Below are 18,331 nucleotides of genomic sequence, written 5' to 3' on the forward strand. Positions count from 1 at the left end.
CTTCAGCCTGCAGCGCACAGCATTTGAGTCCAGAAAAATCTGCCTCACAGATGCCTGCTTGGATCAAGAGGTGTTCTGGACAGGTGGGCAATTAGTAACTATCTTCAAACCAGAGAAGACAAGGTCCTGCCTGGGAGGACAGGTGGTGGTGGCACTGTTCTGAGATGGAAAGCCAGCCAAGCGACCCTTCAGACAGCGCAGCCCTTACCCTCTCTTCAAAAAAACGTGCCATCTAGTCCCTTCACAGAAAAGGTACGAGCAGAAGCTGCTGTGCAGTATGAAGAACCACCATGCCACATTGCAGGCAAGAATTACAGACACAGGGTCAGAGCAGGATAACCCAGAACCTAGCCAGAAGACACCATGCCTAGGGGAATCAGGGCTGACCATGCTGAGCTAATGAGAGGACACAGGACAGCAGCTTGGAACCTGCCCAGAATCACACAGGTAGTCCTGAGAACAGGGCCTAGCATGCTGGCTCAGGAAGGGTTCAACAAATGACAGTGAACTCAGCAAACTCAGAGCAATGCCTGTGTGCCATCAGGAGGAGGACCTACACACTGACAGCAATGCCTGTGTGCCATCAGGAGGAGGACCTACACACTGACAGCAATGCCTGTGTACCATCAGGAGGAGGACCTACACACTGACAGCAATGCCTGTGTGCCATCAAGAGGAGGACCTACACACTGACAGCAATGCCTGTGTACCATCAGGAGGAGGACCTACACACTGACAGCAATGCCTGTGTACCATCAGGAGGAAGACCTACACACTGACAGCAATGCCTGTGTGCCATCAAGAGGAGGACCTACACACTGACAGCAATGCCTGTGTGCCATCAGGAGGAGGACCTACACACTGACAGCAATGCCTGTGTACCATCAGGAGGAGGACCTAACACACTGACAGCAAATGCCTGTGTAATCCATCAGAAGAGGAGGACCGTAACCACTGACAGCAATGGCCGTGTACCATCAGAGGAGGACGTACGACACTGACAGCAATGCCTGTGTACCATCAGGAGGAGGACCTACACACTGACACAATGCTGTGTACCATCAGGAGACCTCACACTGCCATGCCTGTGTACCATCAGGAGGAGGACCTACACACTGACAGCAATGCCTGTGTACCATCAGGAGGAGGACCTACACACTGACAGCAATGCCTGTGTACCATCAGGAGGAGGACCTACACACTGACAGCAATGCCTGTGTACCATCAGGGGAGGCACACACTGACAGCACCTGTTGGTGACAGGAACCTACACACACAGCAATGCTGTGTACCATCAGGAGGAGGACCTACACACTGACAGCAATGCCTGTTCGAGGGACCTACACATGAAGCAATGCTGTGGAGGAGGACCTACACACTGTACAGCAATGCCTGTGTGCCATCAGGGGGAGGACCTACACACTGACAGCAATGCCTGTGTGCCATCAGGAGGAGGACCTACACACTGACAGCAATGCCTGTGTACCATCAGGAGGAGGACCTACACACTGAGAGCAATGCCTGTGTACCATCAGGAGGAGGACCTACACACTGACAGCAATGCCTGTGTACCATCAGGAGGAGGACCTACACACTGACAGCAATGCCTGTGTGCCATCAGGAGGACCTACACACTGACAGCAATGCCTGTGTGCCATCAGGAGGAGGACCTACACACTGACAGCAATGCCTGTGTACCATCAGGAGGAAGACCTACACACTGACAGCAATGCCTGTGTGCCATCAGGAGGACCTACACACTGACAGCAATGCCTGTGTACCATCAGGAGGAGGACCTACACACTGAGAGCAATGCCTGTGTGCCATCAGGAGGAGGACCTACACACTGACAGCAATGCCTGTGTACCATCAGGAGGCGGGACCTACACACTGAGAGCAATGCCTGTGTGCCATCAGGAGGAGGACCTACACACTGACAGCAATGCCTGTGTGCCATCAGGAGGACCTACACACTGAGAGCAATGCCTGTGTGCCATCAGGAGGCGGGACCTACACACTGACAGCAATGCCTGTGTGCCATCAGGAGGAGGACCTACACACTGACAGCAATGCCTGTGTACCATCAGGAGGAGGACCTACACACTGACAGCAATGCCTGTGTGCCATCAGGAGGAGGACCTACACACTGACAGCAATGCCTGTGTACCATCAGGAGGAGGACCTACACACTGACAGCAATGCCTGTGTACCATCAGGAGGAGGACCTACACACTGACAGCAATGCCTGTGTACCATCAGGAGGAGGACCTACACACTGACAGCAATGCCTGTGTACCATCAGGAGGAGGACCTACACACTGACAGCAATGCCTGTGTGCCATCAGGAGGACCTACACACTGACAGCAATGCCTGTGTGCCATCAGGAGGAGGACCTACACACTGACAGCAATGCCTGTGTGCCATCAGGAGGAGGACCTACACACTGACAGCAATGCCTGTGTACCATCAGGAGGAGGACCTACACACTGACAGCAATGCCTGTGTACCATCAGGAGGAGGACCTACACACTGACAGCAATGCCTGTGTACCATCAGGAGGAGGACCTACACACTGACAGCAATGCCTGTGTACCATCAGGAGGACCTACACACTGACAGCAATGCCTGTGTACCATCAGGGGGAGGACCTACACACTGACAGCAATGCCTGTGTATCATCAGGAGGAGGACCTACACACTGACAGCAATGCCTGTGTGCCATCAGGAGGAGGACCTACACACTGACAGCAATGCCTGTGTACCATCAGGAGGAGGACCTACACACTGAGAGCAATGCCTGTGTACCATCAGGAGGAGGACCTACACACTGACAGCAATGCCTGTGTGCCATCAGGAGGAGGACCTACACACTGACAGCAATGCCTGTGTGCCATCAGGAGGAGGACCTACACACTGACAGCAATGCCTGTGTACCATCAGGAGGACCTACACACTGAGAGCAATGCCTGTGTACCATCAGGAGGAGGACCTACACACTGACAGCAATGCCTGTGTGCCATCAGGAGGAGGACCTGCACACTGAGAGCAATCAGTGCCTGGTTAACATGGTCTCTAGACTTCGGTCCTCATCAGCTTACAATCTTAGCTTCGGCAGCACCTCTTAGAACCCTGTGTTTCTATCTGAAACTGCACTTACTGAAGCAAAATAAATAATTCACTGAAGTTTCAATGAAGATGGTTCTAGCGAGTTTGTTGGTGGTGGCTCCAAGTGGCGCCTATAGGACCTCAGAGAATGCCATCTATAGATGTGGTCACCGAATGATCCCAGCCATTTCTGGGTGATGGGACTGAGGTACTTCAAGGCTCCCACTTTTAAGGAAATGAAGCGGCTTCAAAAATACATCATTATTTTAAAACTGGTGCCAAATACGGTTGCTCAGATTTGTAATCCCAGCAGCCAGGAGGCCAAGGCAGGAGAATGGCCCCAAATTTGAGGTCAGCAGTGGCTGCTACCCTGTCCTAAAAAAAAAAAAAAAAAAAAAAAAACCACGAATAAATGAATGGGCATAATACTCTGAAAGGTCACCTGTAAACTAGGTAGCAAGGAGGAGGCCACTCTCTAGCTAGCAGAACACAGCTCCAGGTCCTGCCAACTAGATTTGTGAGAAGCTACACTCATGTTCCTGGAGGAATTCAAAGCCAGTCCTCAGAAGCCAGGGAAGGAGTCATGGCAGAATCTGGCCTCTCTCCAGATGAGCCAGAGTCCAGGGGTCCCAGGTATTGCTCCCATCAACCTCACCTCTCTGGCAAGCCCCTTTGCAGTGCTCCTAGTTAACAAGCGAGCCAGGAATTACAGGGCCTGGACTCCACTGACAGCCTGCCCCTACCAGCTGTGGTACTCTGGGTGGATTGCTTTGCTTAGTGCCATACCTCCTGGGAGCATCCTAAAGGGCAGCAGCGAACACTGGATAAAGGGACAGACAGCAGGCCTGGCCAGGTGTGAGTCATCAGGGCCAGTAACAATTCCAACTGGCCAGTACAGCAGGCCACTGCCAGGTGGGAACCAAGGGAAAGCTAAGGAAGGCTCACTCTGCACAGTGAGCTCCCTCCAGCTCTCCTCATTCCACAAGCTGCTCCCTGCAAGCCCTACATGGTGTTCAAGCCCACTCTGTAGTTCAGTGTCATGTGAGCGCTATGGCCTTCCTTCTAGCATCCTGCTCCTGTGCACACACTATCCCTGGTGACTGATTCATGGAGTAACTGGTAGCTATACTCTCCCAGACCATGCCAAGTGCTCTTTTCACTTTTAGACACCATATCATGGTTGTTTCTCACTTTTTAAAATGCTACTTAAATTTAGAGAAGATGCCTGTGACCAAAATACTCCTCCTTCATTACACTCCACCATACCTCTTGTCTCTGCAATCATGCTTCTGGCTCTGAACTCAAATGCTCCCACGCCCTCTGGAAGGCAGTGGTGAAGTACATGGACTTGCCAGACAAGGAGCCAGTCTGGGCCCAGTTCTACCACTTCCTACAAGACCCTTGGACAAGATCTAAGGGTCTCTCAAACATTTCTCTTGTCTGGTTAAAATGAACTGTTGAGGAGTGCAGGGTACCCGGCTTTCCCAGTGGGAGTCTGCAAGTCAGCACCTCACAACTTCTCCATCTTGCTGAGAACTCAACCTCTAAGACTGCCTAGGAAGTAAGATCCAGTCCCAGAGGCCGTCCTCTGTCTGTCCCGCTCCCCTACCCAGGTAAGCACCCACCAAGAGGACCATAGGCAGGGCTGATCTGCCCATTCTCATTAGGAAAGGGTCCTGGGGACAGTAAGGCCCTTACGAACTTATCTTCGGGTTTGCCTAGTGCCTCAGCCTGGTGGTAGCTAGCTCCCTCATTAACAGCACTGGCCAGCATGTACGAGTGCAGTGCTCTCTGCCAGAGCATGGCAGCCAATCTAGACTGGGTTTGTGTCTGTAAAACACAATAAATATTGCTTATTTGTGGCTGTGAACCAGGAAGTCAAGGAGGAAAGTGGAGCAGGGCTCACTAGCCTCCAAGAATCCTGTGCACAAGAGCTGCTGGGAGACGGCGCGTGGCTGGGGAAACAGAGTAGGAGAGACCTCCAAAGTTATCAGTAACCCGTGTGTGAAACACCAGCAGCCACCACGTCTTCTGCACGCTCCAACTCCCAAAGCTGCTCTGTGTTGCACTCTCCTACTCTATGCTGCTTGAGTCATGAAAATATCAGCCTTTCCTAAAAGATTTGCATTGAAAAGTCAGAAACATGACTTCTAGAGCTTTATCCCTAGCGACTTGCTGAGCAACACAGTTTTTACTGCTGTTGAGTTTCAATTTATTTCAGCAACTTACTGAATCAAACTATTTCAAATAGAATGCAAAGCTACACGAAGTCAGCACTGTCCAAACACAAGGCCATTTAAATTTTAACTAAAATTAAATAAGGGCTCAGGAGGGTGCTCACAAGCAGTGTCTTCCTGGCATACTCAAGCTGAGCACCTTGATTCCCAACTCCACAAAAACAAATCAATAAATTAAATTTCAACTCAGTTTTCACCTGCATTGGCCACCCTCTAAGTGCTGGCTTGTACACAGGGCCAGTGGCTTTTACCCAGGACAGACACAGACGCCCTGCTCTGCACAGGACTCTGCCACTCAGGCTGTTCTGGCTCCCCAGCTCACTCTGTGTCCTCCCTACAAATCCACTCACCATGGTGTAGGAAGCAGCAAAGACCTAAGAATCAGTCACCTCCTGCCTCACTTCACTCTGAGCACAGATTAAGAACTCATAACCCACCGACCAATACCACAACACACGCATCTCATAACTCACCAACCACCAGTTACACAACACACTCACAACCGAGAACAGACTCACTGAGGTGCTGTCTGAAGTTAAAATACAACTGCAGATCTGGAGGGGGGGGGGGGGTAAGGAGAGGGTGAAGACTATCCCAGAACTTCCCAGTGTCAATCCTGGTCTCAGCTGAGCCCACATCCTCCTCCCCTTTCTAAGACTTGGAGGTTTGGGTCTGTAGTTTTGCCTATTTAAAAAAAGAAAAGAGGAAGGCTTTTCCTGTTGGCAATAAGCAGCCCTTTTGGGTTTCTATTTCCTGAGGGGAGGAAAGAGAGAAGGAGAAGCCTTTCCCACACATGCAGACCAGCTCACAAACTGGCTAAGTTTTCTTTTGACTGCTATGAGGTAGATGTCACAGGTTCTACTTCTCAGGTGGGGAAGCTGAGGTGTGGGAATTACAACCCAGGTAAAACCAGCTAGAACCAGACCACCAAGTATGTGAGCAGCAGGTTCTCAAAGCCAAGTGCATGCTTCCCAATATGGGAAACAAAGTCAGGTAGAAATGGGAATAATTCAACTTTGTGCTCCCTTAGCCGACCTCTGCCACTCCCAGGACTAGAACTGGAAGGTTATGCCCACTGCTGTCCCTCAGGAAACAAACACAAGGAAGACCCAGAGTTGTGCAAAGCAGCATCTGTGGAAAGGCAAAGGAACGTCACAAGCCAGTAGAGAAAGGCAGGCAGAGAAAGGTGGAAGCTAACTCCAGAGTGCAGCCTGGGGCAGTGGAAGTTAACTGTACAGGAACTAAACACCGAGGGGGCTCAGGAAGGGACAAGGCAAGAATTGTGAGCTGTCTTCTTGCTCCTCCAGGAGGCGGCACATGCTCTGCAGCCGAGGCCTAGGCAAGCCACCATTCCCATCAACCTGACCTGTAGAGCAGGTGCTACCCACATCTTATACAAAACAATGATGGGCTACTCTGTAATTATCAAGTGGCAGCTTAAGTGGCTCACCAAGACAATCTGACCAATGCAGGACACCTCATGGTTGGGACTTTTCAGTCAGTTTCTGTGCGATCAAACGGTTCTTCTGTAAACTTTTTTAAAATAAGAGATTAAAGAATGATATACCTTCAAAAGGCACAGAAAGTCACACGGCTCTTGTCATCTCCCAGGAGTGATAATCAAGCCGAAGGACAGAAGTGGCAATATGCAAAAGTCACTGCCAATGGGCTGATGTCCAAGCAAAGGACAAGACACCACTGCCTCCTCTTTCCACAGCAGTGCCGACTCCCCACTGAACAATGCCCGCATGTGTGGCAGTCAGTGCCCAGTGGCCGAACCTGTGGGTCTTACGAAACAATCCTTGAATCACACTGCATTACGTGGCCTGAAGATAGGGTGTCTGGATGGTCTACCCAGTCATGTGAGCCCTTGGAGGGAAGAGGCCTCCTCTAACTGGCAGGAGACAACAGGGTTAAGGCATCCTGAGGGCTTGAAGATGGAATGGACCAAAGGCCCAAAGAAAACACAGGGAGCCCCTAAAAAAGAAGAGAGCCTATGTGCCACAAAGGCAGGAATGTGCTTCAGAGTGGTGACAGATGTGACACCAGCCAGACGATACTCAGACTCCTGCTTTCTAAGAGTTGAGTGGAGAACCCACCCAAGCTTTCCTAATCTGACTCAAAGAACATGCTTAATGAGGCAATTGTTCCAAATCCCAGTTCACAGTGCTTTGCTACCTGACCACAGAAAAGTAGGATAGCACAGAAAACTCAAGAGCATGATGCTGTCTGAGTCAGCGCACATACCAACTGGGGAGAGGACATGGCTGCCCCACATGGGCATGTTCACACAGAGCATTACCTGCTTGCCTGTGCTGCAGGCCACACTCTCCTGGGCAACCTTCTGGAGTTAGTGTCCCATCCAGCTTAGCTTAAAGGAAAAGCAATGCTAACAGGCTGGCTGGTCTTAGACCTGGCCTTACAGAGCAACACTGGCCCGTGACAAGCTCTAGGGATGGCTGCTGGGAAGGGTGGTCACTCCTGCAGCTTGGAATCTGGCTGCATCATCACAAGAAGCCTCTGAACTTGAGATCTTGGATTACTTTCTAAGTACAACTCTTTCCCTTCACAACCTTAAGATCTGATGCCAATCCATACCACCTCACCAAGGCACAGCCTCTTACTGTCCAAGGTGCACTGGGACCCTGCTCCCCAAAGGCCACTTTTGTATGAATTCTTTAAAGATGATACCCAAAAGCTCACATTTATGATCAAAAATAGCCAAGACTTTGAAGCACAAGCCTTAAAATTAGGTATTTTTTTTCTTTTAAATGTCTACTTAAGGAGCTAGATGGACAGCCTGGCAGTTAGGAGCACTTTCTGCTCATTCAGAGAATCCAGGTTGTTCCCAACACCCACATCTGGCAGCCCACAATTGCCTGTAACTACAGTTCCAGGGGAATCCAATGGCCTCTTCTGGCAAATGTGGACACTTGGATGCTTACACACATGATCCACTTAAGCTCACACAGGCACAAACATAAAAATCCTAAGTAAGCCGGGTGGTGGTAGTTCATGCCTGTAATCCCAGCACTCGGGAGGCAGAGCCAGGCGGATCTCTGTGAGTTCGAGACCAGCCTGGTCTACCAAGGGAGATCCAAGAAAGGCACAAAGCTACACAGAGAACCCGTCTCGAAAAGCAAAAAAAACATAAGTAAATATATAATAAGAAAAATATATAAAAGTTTACTTAAAAAATACTTTCGGCCACAAGCATGTTGTTCCTAGAGTGAAAACAGTACTGTTTTTTCATCCAAAGATCACAACAGCAAGACACCAAGACCCCCCTAACTTCTACAGCATGGCCACATTTCTGTTTAAAAGTCATCCTAGGCTTCCGTTTTTTCCTCACCTCTCCCACCCCGCCCCTTCCATTTCTTTTCTCCTTGGAGGAAGAAACCAAACCCAGGGCCTCTCCAACTCTAGGGCCTCTCATTTTTCCAAAGGGTTTTGCCAGCCTGTTTAATATTCTAGTCCAAAAAATAGACTGGCCTTGTCCTCCTGGGTAGCCTTCTCCAGAATCAGCTCTCCAACTTGAGCAAGCCATGGTTCACTAGTGACAGGCACGTGGTTCTCCAGGACTCCCCTCAGTCTCCCTAGCAGCAGCATGTGCACTAGCCTTTCCGCTTCCATGTGGAGGAGAGTTCGCTGCACAGGAGTGTGGTTAATGTGGTCAGTATGTCTCAGGCATCTGTGTGGTGTGACCATTCTCACCTCCCTCCTCAACCATGAAGATCTCGGTGAAGAAAGACGCTGGTACCACCGTCACCTGCAGAGGCAGTGCTCACAACTTTCCACACGCCCCCGATGCTCACAGGAGGATAGAGAAGGAGATGATGGTGACGACACCTATGTTCCACAGCATACCCCACTGGGCCCTCACCTGTGCCTTCCCAGTGGAGCCTCCGGGATGTTCTGAGGAAAGGCCCACCAATTCTGTCAAAGCAGGCAGGAAGCGTGCAGGAAGAGAGGGAACCCGGCCGCTCCATCAAGCTCGAACTCACTCCCTCACAAGAGTACAGCATAAAGAGCACACGTGGAGCCCTGTGAGTACCACCAATCCCAACCACATTGGAACTGCTGACCCTGAGGCTTCAGACAGACAATGGGATTCCCATCACCGAGGGCACAGAGCACATTAAAGACTAACCACAGCGAGGAGAGCAGCCACTACAGGCACACCTGGAAGGCCACAGCCTTCACAGAGCCAACTCAGGTCCCGGTGCTGCAGCTGCATGCAAAGGCCTCCCCATGTCCACCTGCACTCCTGCTGGAAGACACCAGTGAGGATCTGGCTAATGCATGAGCCCACACTCCCACCCTCACCTAAAGGACTCTCCCTTACTTTTAACCTGAGGCAGCTTCTAAAGCCACTGAGACTGACCACGGCAAAGGAATCAAACTGTGGGTCAGAGGACTCAGAGAGCCAAGCGGGTTAAACAGGAAAAGGGAGAACCCAGAGAGCCCATCCACACCTGCCTCCATCTCTAGGAGAGAAGTTTGTGGAGCGGGCATGTCTGACACTACGTATGCCATGTCCGAAACAAAGGTCTCAGAATTCAGCTTAGGCCTGTACCCAGGGCAGCACTCACACCGGGGTTCACAGTCTTTACTCTCCAAGCTCTAAGCCTGTCCTTTCACCCCCTATTCTTCACTGTACCCGAGGTAGAAAGCAGTCTAGCAGTCCATGAACCCAGGCCGGCAAGCAGCTTCCAAGGGCAGACTCCTCCCAGAGAAGGATGGGTGCTGCAGGTGCCACGTGTCCACCAGGCAGAGACCCAGCTGGGTTCAGCAGGAGCTGCAGACTCTCACCCACCGGAAAACCACCCCACCTTCCTTGAGGTCTGCAGAGTGGGACTAGAAAGAACACTTGGTGGCCCCTCACTGTTAACTGGGCCACACTTCAGCCAACACTTGACCTTAGTTCTGTCTCTTGCTAAGTCACAAAGGCTTGATGCTGGCCCACACATCCCTCTAGACAAGCTGGTAGACGAGACAAGATTCAGACAGGTCTCTTTCTTGCCATCCCAAGGTCAGTTCACATAAGACCAACCAGCCACATGAAACCATCACTGGAGCCGCCTTTATTCCTAACACACAGGCCCAACTCTACTACTGTCCTGGTTGATTAATTCTCCCTACCCCCTGTGAAAGGTCAGTCACCGGAGGAACCAGACAGGGGTACCCTGCCCTCCCAGGCCGGCCAAGCTGGCTGGCAAGCTCCTCCTCCAGGATTCACCTCCCTCACCCCCTCACCCCTCCCCCAACAAAACCATGACACAAGCCACCTGAGACAAGTCACCAGGCACGGGAAAGAGATGTGGGTGGCATCTCCTGGTCCAGAGAGGATCAAGGCTCTTAGCTGGTTCAGAGTCCTCTTAGGACCTATACCATAGTACCCTAAGGTGAGTAAATGGGAAACTGAGGCAGGGTCTAGGGCAAGCTGAGTTAACAGAGCCCAAGCACCACTGAATTCAGGCATTCATCTCTCTTGGAGGTGGGGGAAGGGTGGGAGATGAGGCCAGTCTTCTGGAGTTGGGAGCTGGTAGCACCTCATCCCACTGACAGTTCTGATCAAGGACACAGGCTAGGCCACAGTGACATTAGACACCAGTCTAGGACTGCTCCTACAGCCTCCACCAGAGATGATTCTGATGTGCTTGAAGTATGAGGAGACACTCAGGTCCAGGGGACAGCATCTCATCAACGACTGGACTTGGGGAAAAAGGATGACAGGAGGCAGAGTGTGAACACCCAGGTAGCAGTGTTCAAGTAGACCAGGAAAGGGCACTCCAGGGAGGGGCCGGGTCTGGGGGATCCATAAGACTATATGTCACCCACCCCAACTCCACCCCAGACTCTAGAAACACACCTGGCCCACAGTGGCACCCAAACTGACGGAAGCCCAGAAGAACACACAGAGGCTGCCCAGCTTACAAACCACCGTGGAGACCACTTCAAGAGCCACAGTTACATCAGAGGGGCAGAAAACGCTGCTCACGAGTAAGAAGCGCACAAGCGGAACTGTCAGGGGTCAAGCCCCAACTAACAGTAGAGATACTGGTTCCATTACAGTTATGTAACAGTCTAGAAACCTCCCTTAGGAGGCCTGCCACACACACAATCTGTTCTTGACACCTGCCTCAGACAGTTCTACAAACAAGCACTGGAGAAATGAAGAAACTAGGTTCCTCCAGGGTCTGTAGTGCATGCTCATGACTCCCACCCTGAACCAGGTGAAACAAGTTGCATGATGGGCAACCGTTACAATGTACCACACACTAGGCTTAGAGAGTATCAGTCCCCTAAGAAGTTACCTCACAGGAGTCTCAGGGTCTAGCAACATTGGGGCCAACATAAACTGGGTTGTCAGCAGATCTAGCTCCCTGAGAAGGCCTGAGGGGAGAGGGGTTTCGATGCCTTTTAGATCCGCAGGAACTGAGGCAAGCCAGGCTCACCAGTCTTGAAATGCACGAAGTATAAACGAATATTTTGTTCTAGATGCTCAGAAAAGCCACCGGGTTGAATGAATAGCTTCACACAAGAGCAATCATACCTGGGGCAATTCCAAACCAACACCCCACCTTGCTGTCACTGGGGACATTAAACCCTAAAGGTCCTCTGGGATGTGTGGAAATTTTTTAAATGAAAACGACACCTTCCTGTGAGTACACAGGAAAGGATTCTGCGTGCCATTAAGCAGCTTTTTAGAATCCCCAGGTGATGCTCTGCTAACGTCTGCCCAGAATTAAAACGTACTAGGTAACCTCAACACACACAACACCCCACTTCTCAATCTCAGCTGATGGCTAAGCTATATCACTATCAAAAACCTACTGTCTCAAAAATGGAAGAAAAAAAAATTACCTTCAACCTGACTACACTAAAATACACGATTCAACTCCTAGGAAAGAACAAGCTCCTAAGCTCCCCCGTCTGAACCAGCGAGCTCCCCTGGCTGCCGAGCCCTGGAGGGGAGGAAGCTGAGAATGGCTTTCCAGTCTGCCCCCCAAGGCCTCCTCCATCCCGAACTGTCAATCTCGTCCTAACGGAGTTTTTAAAGTGCCGGCGTCCTCGGCAGCCCCGCGGGTCGGGCGCACTCACCCCTGGATGCCCGGGCTGTACGCGCGGCTCTTCCACGGCGTGCCGGGCCTTGCCGCCTGGGCCCCGGGGCCGCCCCCTCCGCTCAGCGTGGCCGCGCGGCTGCCGGACAGCAGGTAGTTGAGGCCGTACGTGCTGGCCTTGTTCTCGCGTTTCCGCCGGCCCGGGTGGAACTGGTGCTGCTGCGGCGGCGAGCCGGCGGGCGTGGGGCCGCGTGGGCCCGGGTGCGCGTGGGCCGCGCCGTCGGCGAAGCTGAAGAAGGTGCGGCCGCCGCTCGCGCGGCTGAGCGAGGCGCTGCTGGAGGACGACGACGAGCAGCCGGGGCTCTCGGTGCCCGACTCGGCGTTGGACGACGACGACGACGAAGACGACGACGACAGCGACGGGGACTTGTGCAGGCGCCGCGCGCCGTCCGCCGCGGGCCCGAGCGCCGTCAGCAGAGCCGGGGGCAGCGCAGCGGCGGGACCGGGCGCAGGCGGTGGGGGCGACGCGGCGGGCGCCGGCCCCGGGCCTCCCGCCGCCGCCGCCGCTGCTGCCGCCGCTGCCGCTGCGCGTCCCGCAGCCCCGGGCGCGGCCGCCGTGTCCAGAGCCGGCGAGTTGAGGCAGAAGTAGGACGCGAAGCCGGAGCCGCCGCGGCCCACGCCCTGCGAGGTCTCCCAGATCTGCATCCACAGGGCATTGGCCGGCCCCTTCTGCTCGGGCTGGATCCAGGCCACGCGCGGATCCATCCACGCGCCGCCCCCGCGGGGCCCGCGCCGCCCGCCGCGCCCCGCCCCGCCCCCGCCGCGCCCCGGGCCGGCCGCGCGCGGACAGACGGACGGACACGGACGGACGGACGGCACCGGCCTGAGCCGCGCTCCGGTGCGCGCGGGTGGGCGCGGGCGGCGATCGGTGGGGCGCGCGGCGCAGCTGCGGTCCGGGCGGCTCAGGAGGCGCGGGGAGGGCGAGGGGGCCGTGGCGGCGGCGGCGTTGCGTGCGGGCGGCGGGGAGAGGCCATCGGAGGGGCGGCGACCGGCCGAGGGGGCGGGCCCAGAGCGCCGGGCCGTCCGTCCGTCAGTCACGGCGCTCCTGCGGCGCGGCGGCGGAAAGACGCCCTCGGCGGCGGCGCCCGGGCGCGGGGAGGGATGGGGGGGGCGCCGCCTCCGCTCCAATGATGGGCGGGGGGAGGGGGGGGCGGCGCGGGGGCGGCGGGGCGGAGGCGCGGCCTCCCTCGCGGGCCGCGGCGCAGTGCGCACGCGCGGGGATTTCAAATCCTCACTCGGCTGCGCCGCCTTGGTTACCGCGCCTGCGCACCTCGCGCCCTGGGCGGCGGCGGAGAGACGGGCGGCGCGGGCGCCTGCAGACCAGACAGACAGGGCGGGGCCGGAGGGGGCGGGGTGCGGGCCAGCGCCGTGGGGGCCGCGCCGCGCGTGCGCAGAGGCCCGCAGGGCGGCCGGGTGGAAGTTTCCGCGCCGGCTGGCGTGCTGCGGTCCCCGGCCGGCTGGGAAAACGAAACCGCTGCGACGGCGCCGCCCGCCCTCCGGACGTGTGTCTGCACGCGCGTTCGGTGCAGTCAAGTGACCCGGGCAGAGCCTGGCCTCCGAGGTCCGCGTGGCTCGCCGCAGTCGTGACCGGGGGCCCCGCCTGGTTTGGGATGCGCCACGGGGCCACGCGGCCGGTGAAGTCGGAAGCAGTCCCAGTGTCCTGTGCATGTGATGTGCGGGGCGAGCCTGGGCAGCGTGAGCAGACGCTGGCTGTCTGCTCCGGCTGCGCTGGGGCCCGCTGCACCTGGGCTCCGCTATTTTTGAGCAAAAGGGAGCGGCTCTGCCCCTGGCCTGTACCAGGGAGGAGCAAACCCTAATGAGTGCTTGGCGCTTCTAATATGGCACCAACGTGATAGAGCCGTAGTGCGTACTTAGTTCTTTTCCTCAGTGGCGTGAAAATGAATGAATGTTTCGTCTCCGGCGTTTTCTGACCGCCTGTCTATGTGGCGATCACAGCCTACGATGAGAGTCTGTGCATTAAGCTGTGTACGGAGGTGCATGCCTGTAATTCCACCACTTGGGAGGCTGAGGCAGGAGAATTGCAAACAGTACAAGCCAGCCTGGATCAAACAAAGAAGCCCTGTCACCAAGAGAAGGGGGGTGTTATGTTAAATACTACAGGAAAGAAAAGAGTCTTTAGTTTGGAACTCAATTTTAATGATTCAGGGGAAATCCTTCAAGTCCTTGCCCTCTTCCTTCTCCATCCCTCTGCCCTATTGGCTCTGCTGCTGCCAGGAGCATCCAAAACCAAACCTATTACCTTTCCTCTCCTTGGTCCTTCCAATCACCTCTGCCTTCAGTTTGTTTTTAAGTTGTGACTCCCAGATGGTTTCCCACATCCCATCCTTGCCCCTTTAGTTCTTTCCCACAGGTGGTTCTTTAAGTGATTCAGATGCCTGTATGTCCACACATGTATTCATACATATTTAAGTTGTTACTTTTAAGAAATTAGAACATGTATCCCAGTGTCTTGCTTTTTCGATGACCTTGCTTTTTTTTGCTAACCTTCTAGACTCTACCTTGTCATCCTCACCCTCTTCACACCTTTTCTCCCGGGCTATCCTATAACCTCACTTGCAGCAGCCACAGAGGATGGGGTACCCTCCTGTCCCAGAGCTTTTGCACTGGCTCTTAAAGCTACTTGGCATGCTCTTCCCCAGACATACAGAGGATTCTATCCCCTTTTCACGTTTTCATGACTTCCAAGTGGCTCTGCTTAAATTGCAAACTGTGTCCTCAACTCCCCCCATTTCTTTCCCTAATTTACCAGTCATGCGCCCAGAAAACAAGTTTGTGCCTTCCCAGTTCTGGAGACTGGGACATCTGGCATCAAGATGTCAGCAGGCCATGTTGTCTGAGAAGGTTGTTCGTGGAAAGCCAGCCCCTGCTTCCTGCTTTCCTCCAAGTATTTCCTTTCCCCCGTCAATCCTGGCCCTGCTCTTTTGGCCACAGCACTAACCTGTCTCCATCATCCATGGCACTTCCCCTGTGTCTGTCTCTTAGGACACCTGTTACGTTGGATCAGGCTGAGAACATCTGTAGAGATCTGTTTCCCTATAAGACCATTCAGGCCCCCAGGGTAAAGGCTTCAACACCTTTTGATACCACCCACTGCACCATCTACTACATCATTTATCTGTGTCCCCTCTACTCCATCAGAATGACAGGTCCCCACAGAGATGACGGCTTGTCCTCTGCTGGACATCAGCTCTACGACAGTGTGGCACAGGGATTAAGTCCTCCCTGAGTGTTGGCAGAACAGCCAAGGACATGAGCACCACAGTCCCCTTGCCAGCTTCCAGAGTCTGCCATCCATGCTGCCGTTTTTTATTACCGTGTTTTCCTGTGTTTTTTTCTCATAGTCTCATGCTCTTGTCTTTATAGTTGCCTTTAGCTAATCCCCCTCCTTTGATTAATCAGCCACCAGACAAGTTTTGTAATGAGAACAAAGGTTTTGTTGTGTATTTGATCACAAATGTTTTTATGTAAATTAGAAGCCATATCTTTCTTCCTTTTGAGATTTACTTATTTTTATTTTATGTGTATAGATAAGTGTTTGCCTACATGTATTTTATGTGTACTATGTGTGTATCTGGTGCCCATGGAAGCCAGAGAAGGATGCCAGATCCCCTGGAACTAGAGCTACAGATGATAATGAGCTACCTACCATGCGGGTGCAAACCAAACCCTCTCACAAGAACAGCAGTGCTCCTAACTGCTGAGCCATCTCTCCAGCCACAGGAGCCATATATTCCTTGATGCTGAGAGTAAAATCCAGTCTTTGAAACTCTGGGCAGGGAGATCATTCTTTTTGTCAACAGTTTCCACAGAGAAAAAAACCCAGCACTTTCTCTTTGGGGCTTGAAGGGCCCAAGTTCCCTGGCTGAGTGGCATTTCACTCCGCTACTGCTGGGTAGCTGGCTGCCCTCAAACCCAATGGCAGAGTAGTTAGTGTTTAGTACTTCTCAACGCCAGCCTATGGTTCTACTGAGATCAGACATGGCTGATCTTGCTGTAGTCGATTGGCAGGACAGCCAAAGCTGGGCCTTCCCAGAGGGCACCTTTCACACAGCTGACATTTGGCTGTCAGGCAGCTGGAGCACAAAGCCTGATGGCCTCCTCTGTTTCCTCATGCAGCAAGCTGTCCCGCTCACTCGTTCTTAGTGTGGCTAAGCAGGGCAAGAAGCAAGCAGGTGTGCACAACCTGTGAGCGGGCCTGGCATCATTTCTCACTACACTGTGAGCCCAAGTGACAGATATGATCTTGATACAGACCAGTGGGTCTGATTATAGTCTTTTTGTGTTACTGGACAACGCAATGCAGGCTATTGTTCTCATAACCTATGCAAGCTGTCCAGACCTTTGCTGAGGGATGTCCCAACCCAGCCCTCATGTCCATACTTGGGACATGAAGGAGAAGTAAAGGGCAGTGTCTATTGCATGTGCCTCCTTTTTTGTCAGAACAGCAATAATTTTCCAAGAAAACCTTTCTCCATTTTTTTTATCTTAAATTGTATTGATGAACTGACCATAATTATAGCCATTTTTAACTGCCAGAGAGGCTAAGAAATGAGACACAAAACCAATAGAGTCGTGGCTTGTACTGGGCATGAGTAAGGGACAGATGACAAAAGGAGGTCTGCTAGCCAAGGGGGAACCAGGTCGGGGAGGGGACCCCAAACCCAATGTACGCATCTTCTGTTCTGATGTTTTCTGGTCATCCTTGGAGTAACTCTGCCTGGAGAATGCAACCCTCTGATTACAGGGCCCTAGATGGCCTTCTCCCCAGCTCACTCCAGGGCAGGAATTGTCAACAGGGCTGATTGTGTCTCCACAAGAGGGCACTTTGTTATAACTGGAAGATTCCGGTCCCTGCAGTGTGTTCAGACAGACAGATGACCTGCACGGCCTCCAGGTGAGAGAGAGCCTAGAGATTCTCAGTGAAGTAAGTGGAGAAGTGCCCTGAATGCACAGAGAATCGTGATGGGTGGGGGACGGGGGGGGGGGGGGGCAAGAAGAACTTCTGGACCAATACCAGGGGTGGATGCATTCCAGGAGGCCGCCTAGGGAAGGGTCATGACCAAAATGCTGGAGCCTACACCTGCTGACAGGTGTGGGACGACTGGGGAGGCTGGCTCCTTGACACTGGGGATGCTGGCTCCCTTTAAAGGTTTATTCCTAGAACAATGTAGTCTGACTGCGTGAGAAGAGACACTCTGCCTTACTGGCTGGATGTGAAGGGAAGGGGTGATGCCCTTTGGCAGAGGCAGGAAACCAGTGATGGGTGCAGGCTTTCGTGTGGAGATCATTCAGGAGGAGAGAGTGAGGGTCAGTAACCACAGCCACTGTAGGAAGTAATCTCAACCTGGAATGGGATTACATATTGAGAGCTTTTCTGACACAGCCATGACAGTGCGGGTCCCAGATGGGCAGGGAGTATAGGCTGGAGTACTCAGCTCCCCCACCCAGCCATCCAGGGATTTGAATATCCAGAAATCTGGGTGAAAGAGAAGGACCTTCAACTGTACCTTGTTATCCAGGGATCTGGGATGTGGGAAAGGGGGTTTTGCTCCATTCAGTCATTCAGGATGTGGGTGGGGAGGGGACTCAGCTCTACCCAGTCAGACAAGGATTTGAGTGCCACGTACAGGGCTCAGCTGAGACAGAACAAGTAGACGCTCTCTGGGCACTGGGCAGGGCTCAAGCGTTAGTGTTAATAGTGAGTCCTTTAAGTGTGTAAGCATTCCTTCTTGTGTGTATTTTCTGCAAATAAGGAAAACACCAGCACCAGAATGGGGCAACTTGACTCCTAATTAGATATAAAACTCTCTCTTGTTGCCCTCGCTGCCTTGAGCAAAAGGCCT

The 18,331-nt window shown here is 53.2% G+C and overlaps 1 protein-coding gene across 2 annotated transcripts in view; it reads right to left on the minus strand.

Moving 5' to 3' along the window:
* Positions 1-13,336, minus strand: part of Tent4a (terminal nucleotidyltransferase 4A) — a 36,838-nt gene extending 23,502 nt beyond the window's left edge. For both annotated transcript variants that reach the window (XM_036206888.1, XM_036206887.1), the window contains exon 1: positions 12,448-13,336. In XM_036206888.1, the coding sequence (XP_036062781.1) occupies positions 12,448-13,172 (725 nt within the window). In that variant the 5' untranslated portion in view covers positions 13,173-13,336. The remainder of the gene's footprint in view (positions 1-12,447) is intronic.
* Positions 13,337-18,331: the final 4,995 nt, after the last annotated feature.

Source organism: Onychomys torridus, chromosome 15, assembly GCF_903995425.1.
Source record: "Onychomys torridus chromosome 15, mOncTor1.1, whole genome shotgun sequence".
NCBI lineage: Eukaryota > Metazoa > Chordata > Mammalia > Rodentia > Cricetidae > Onychomys > Onychomys torridus.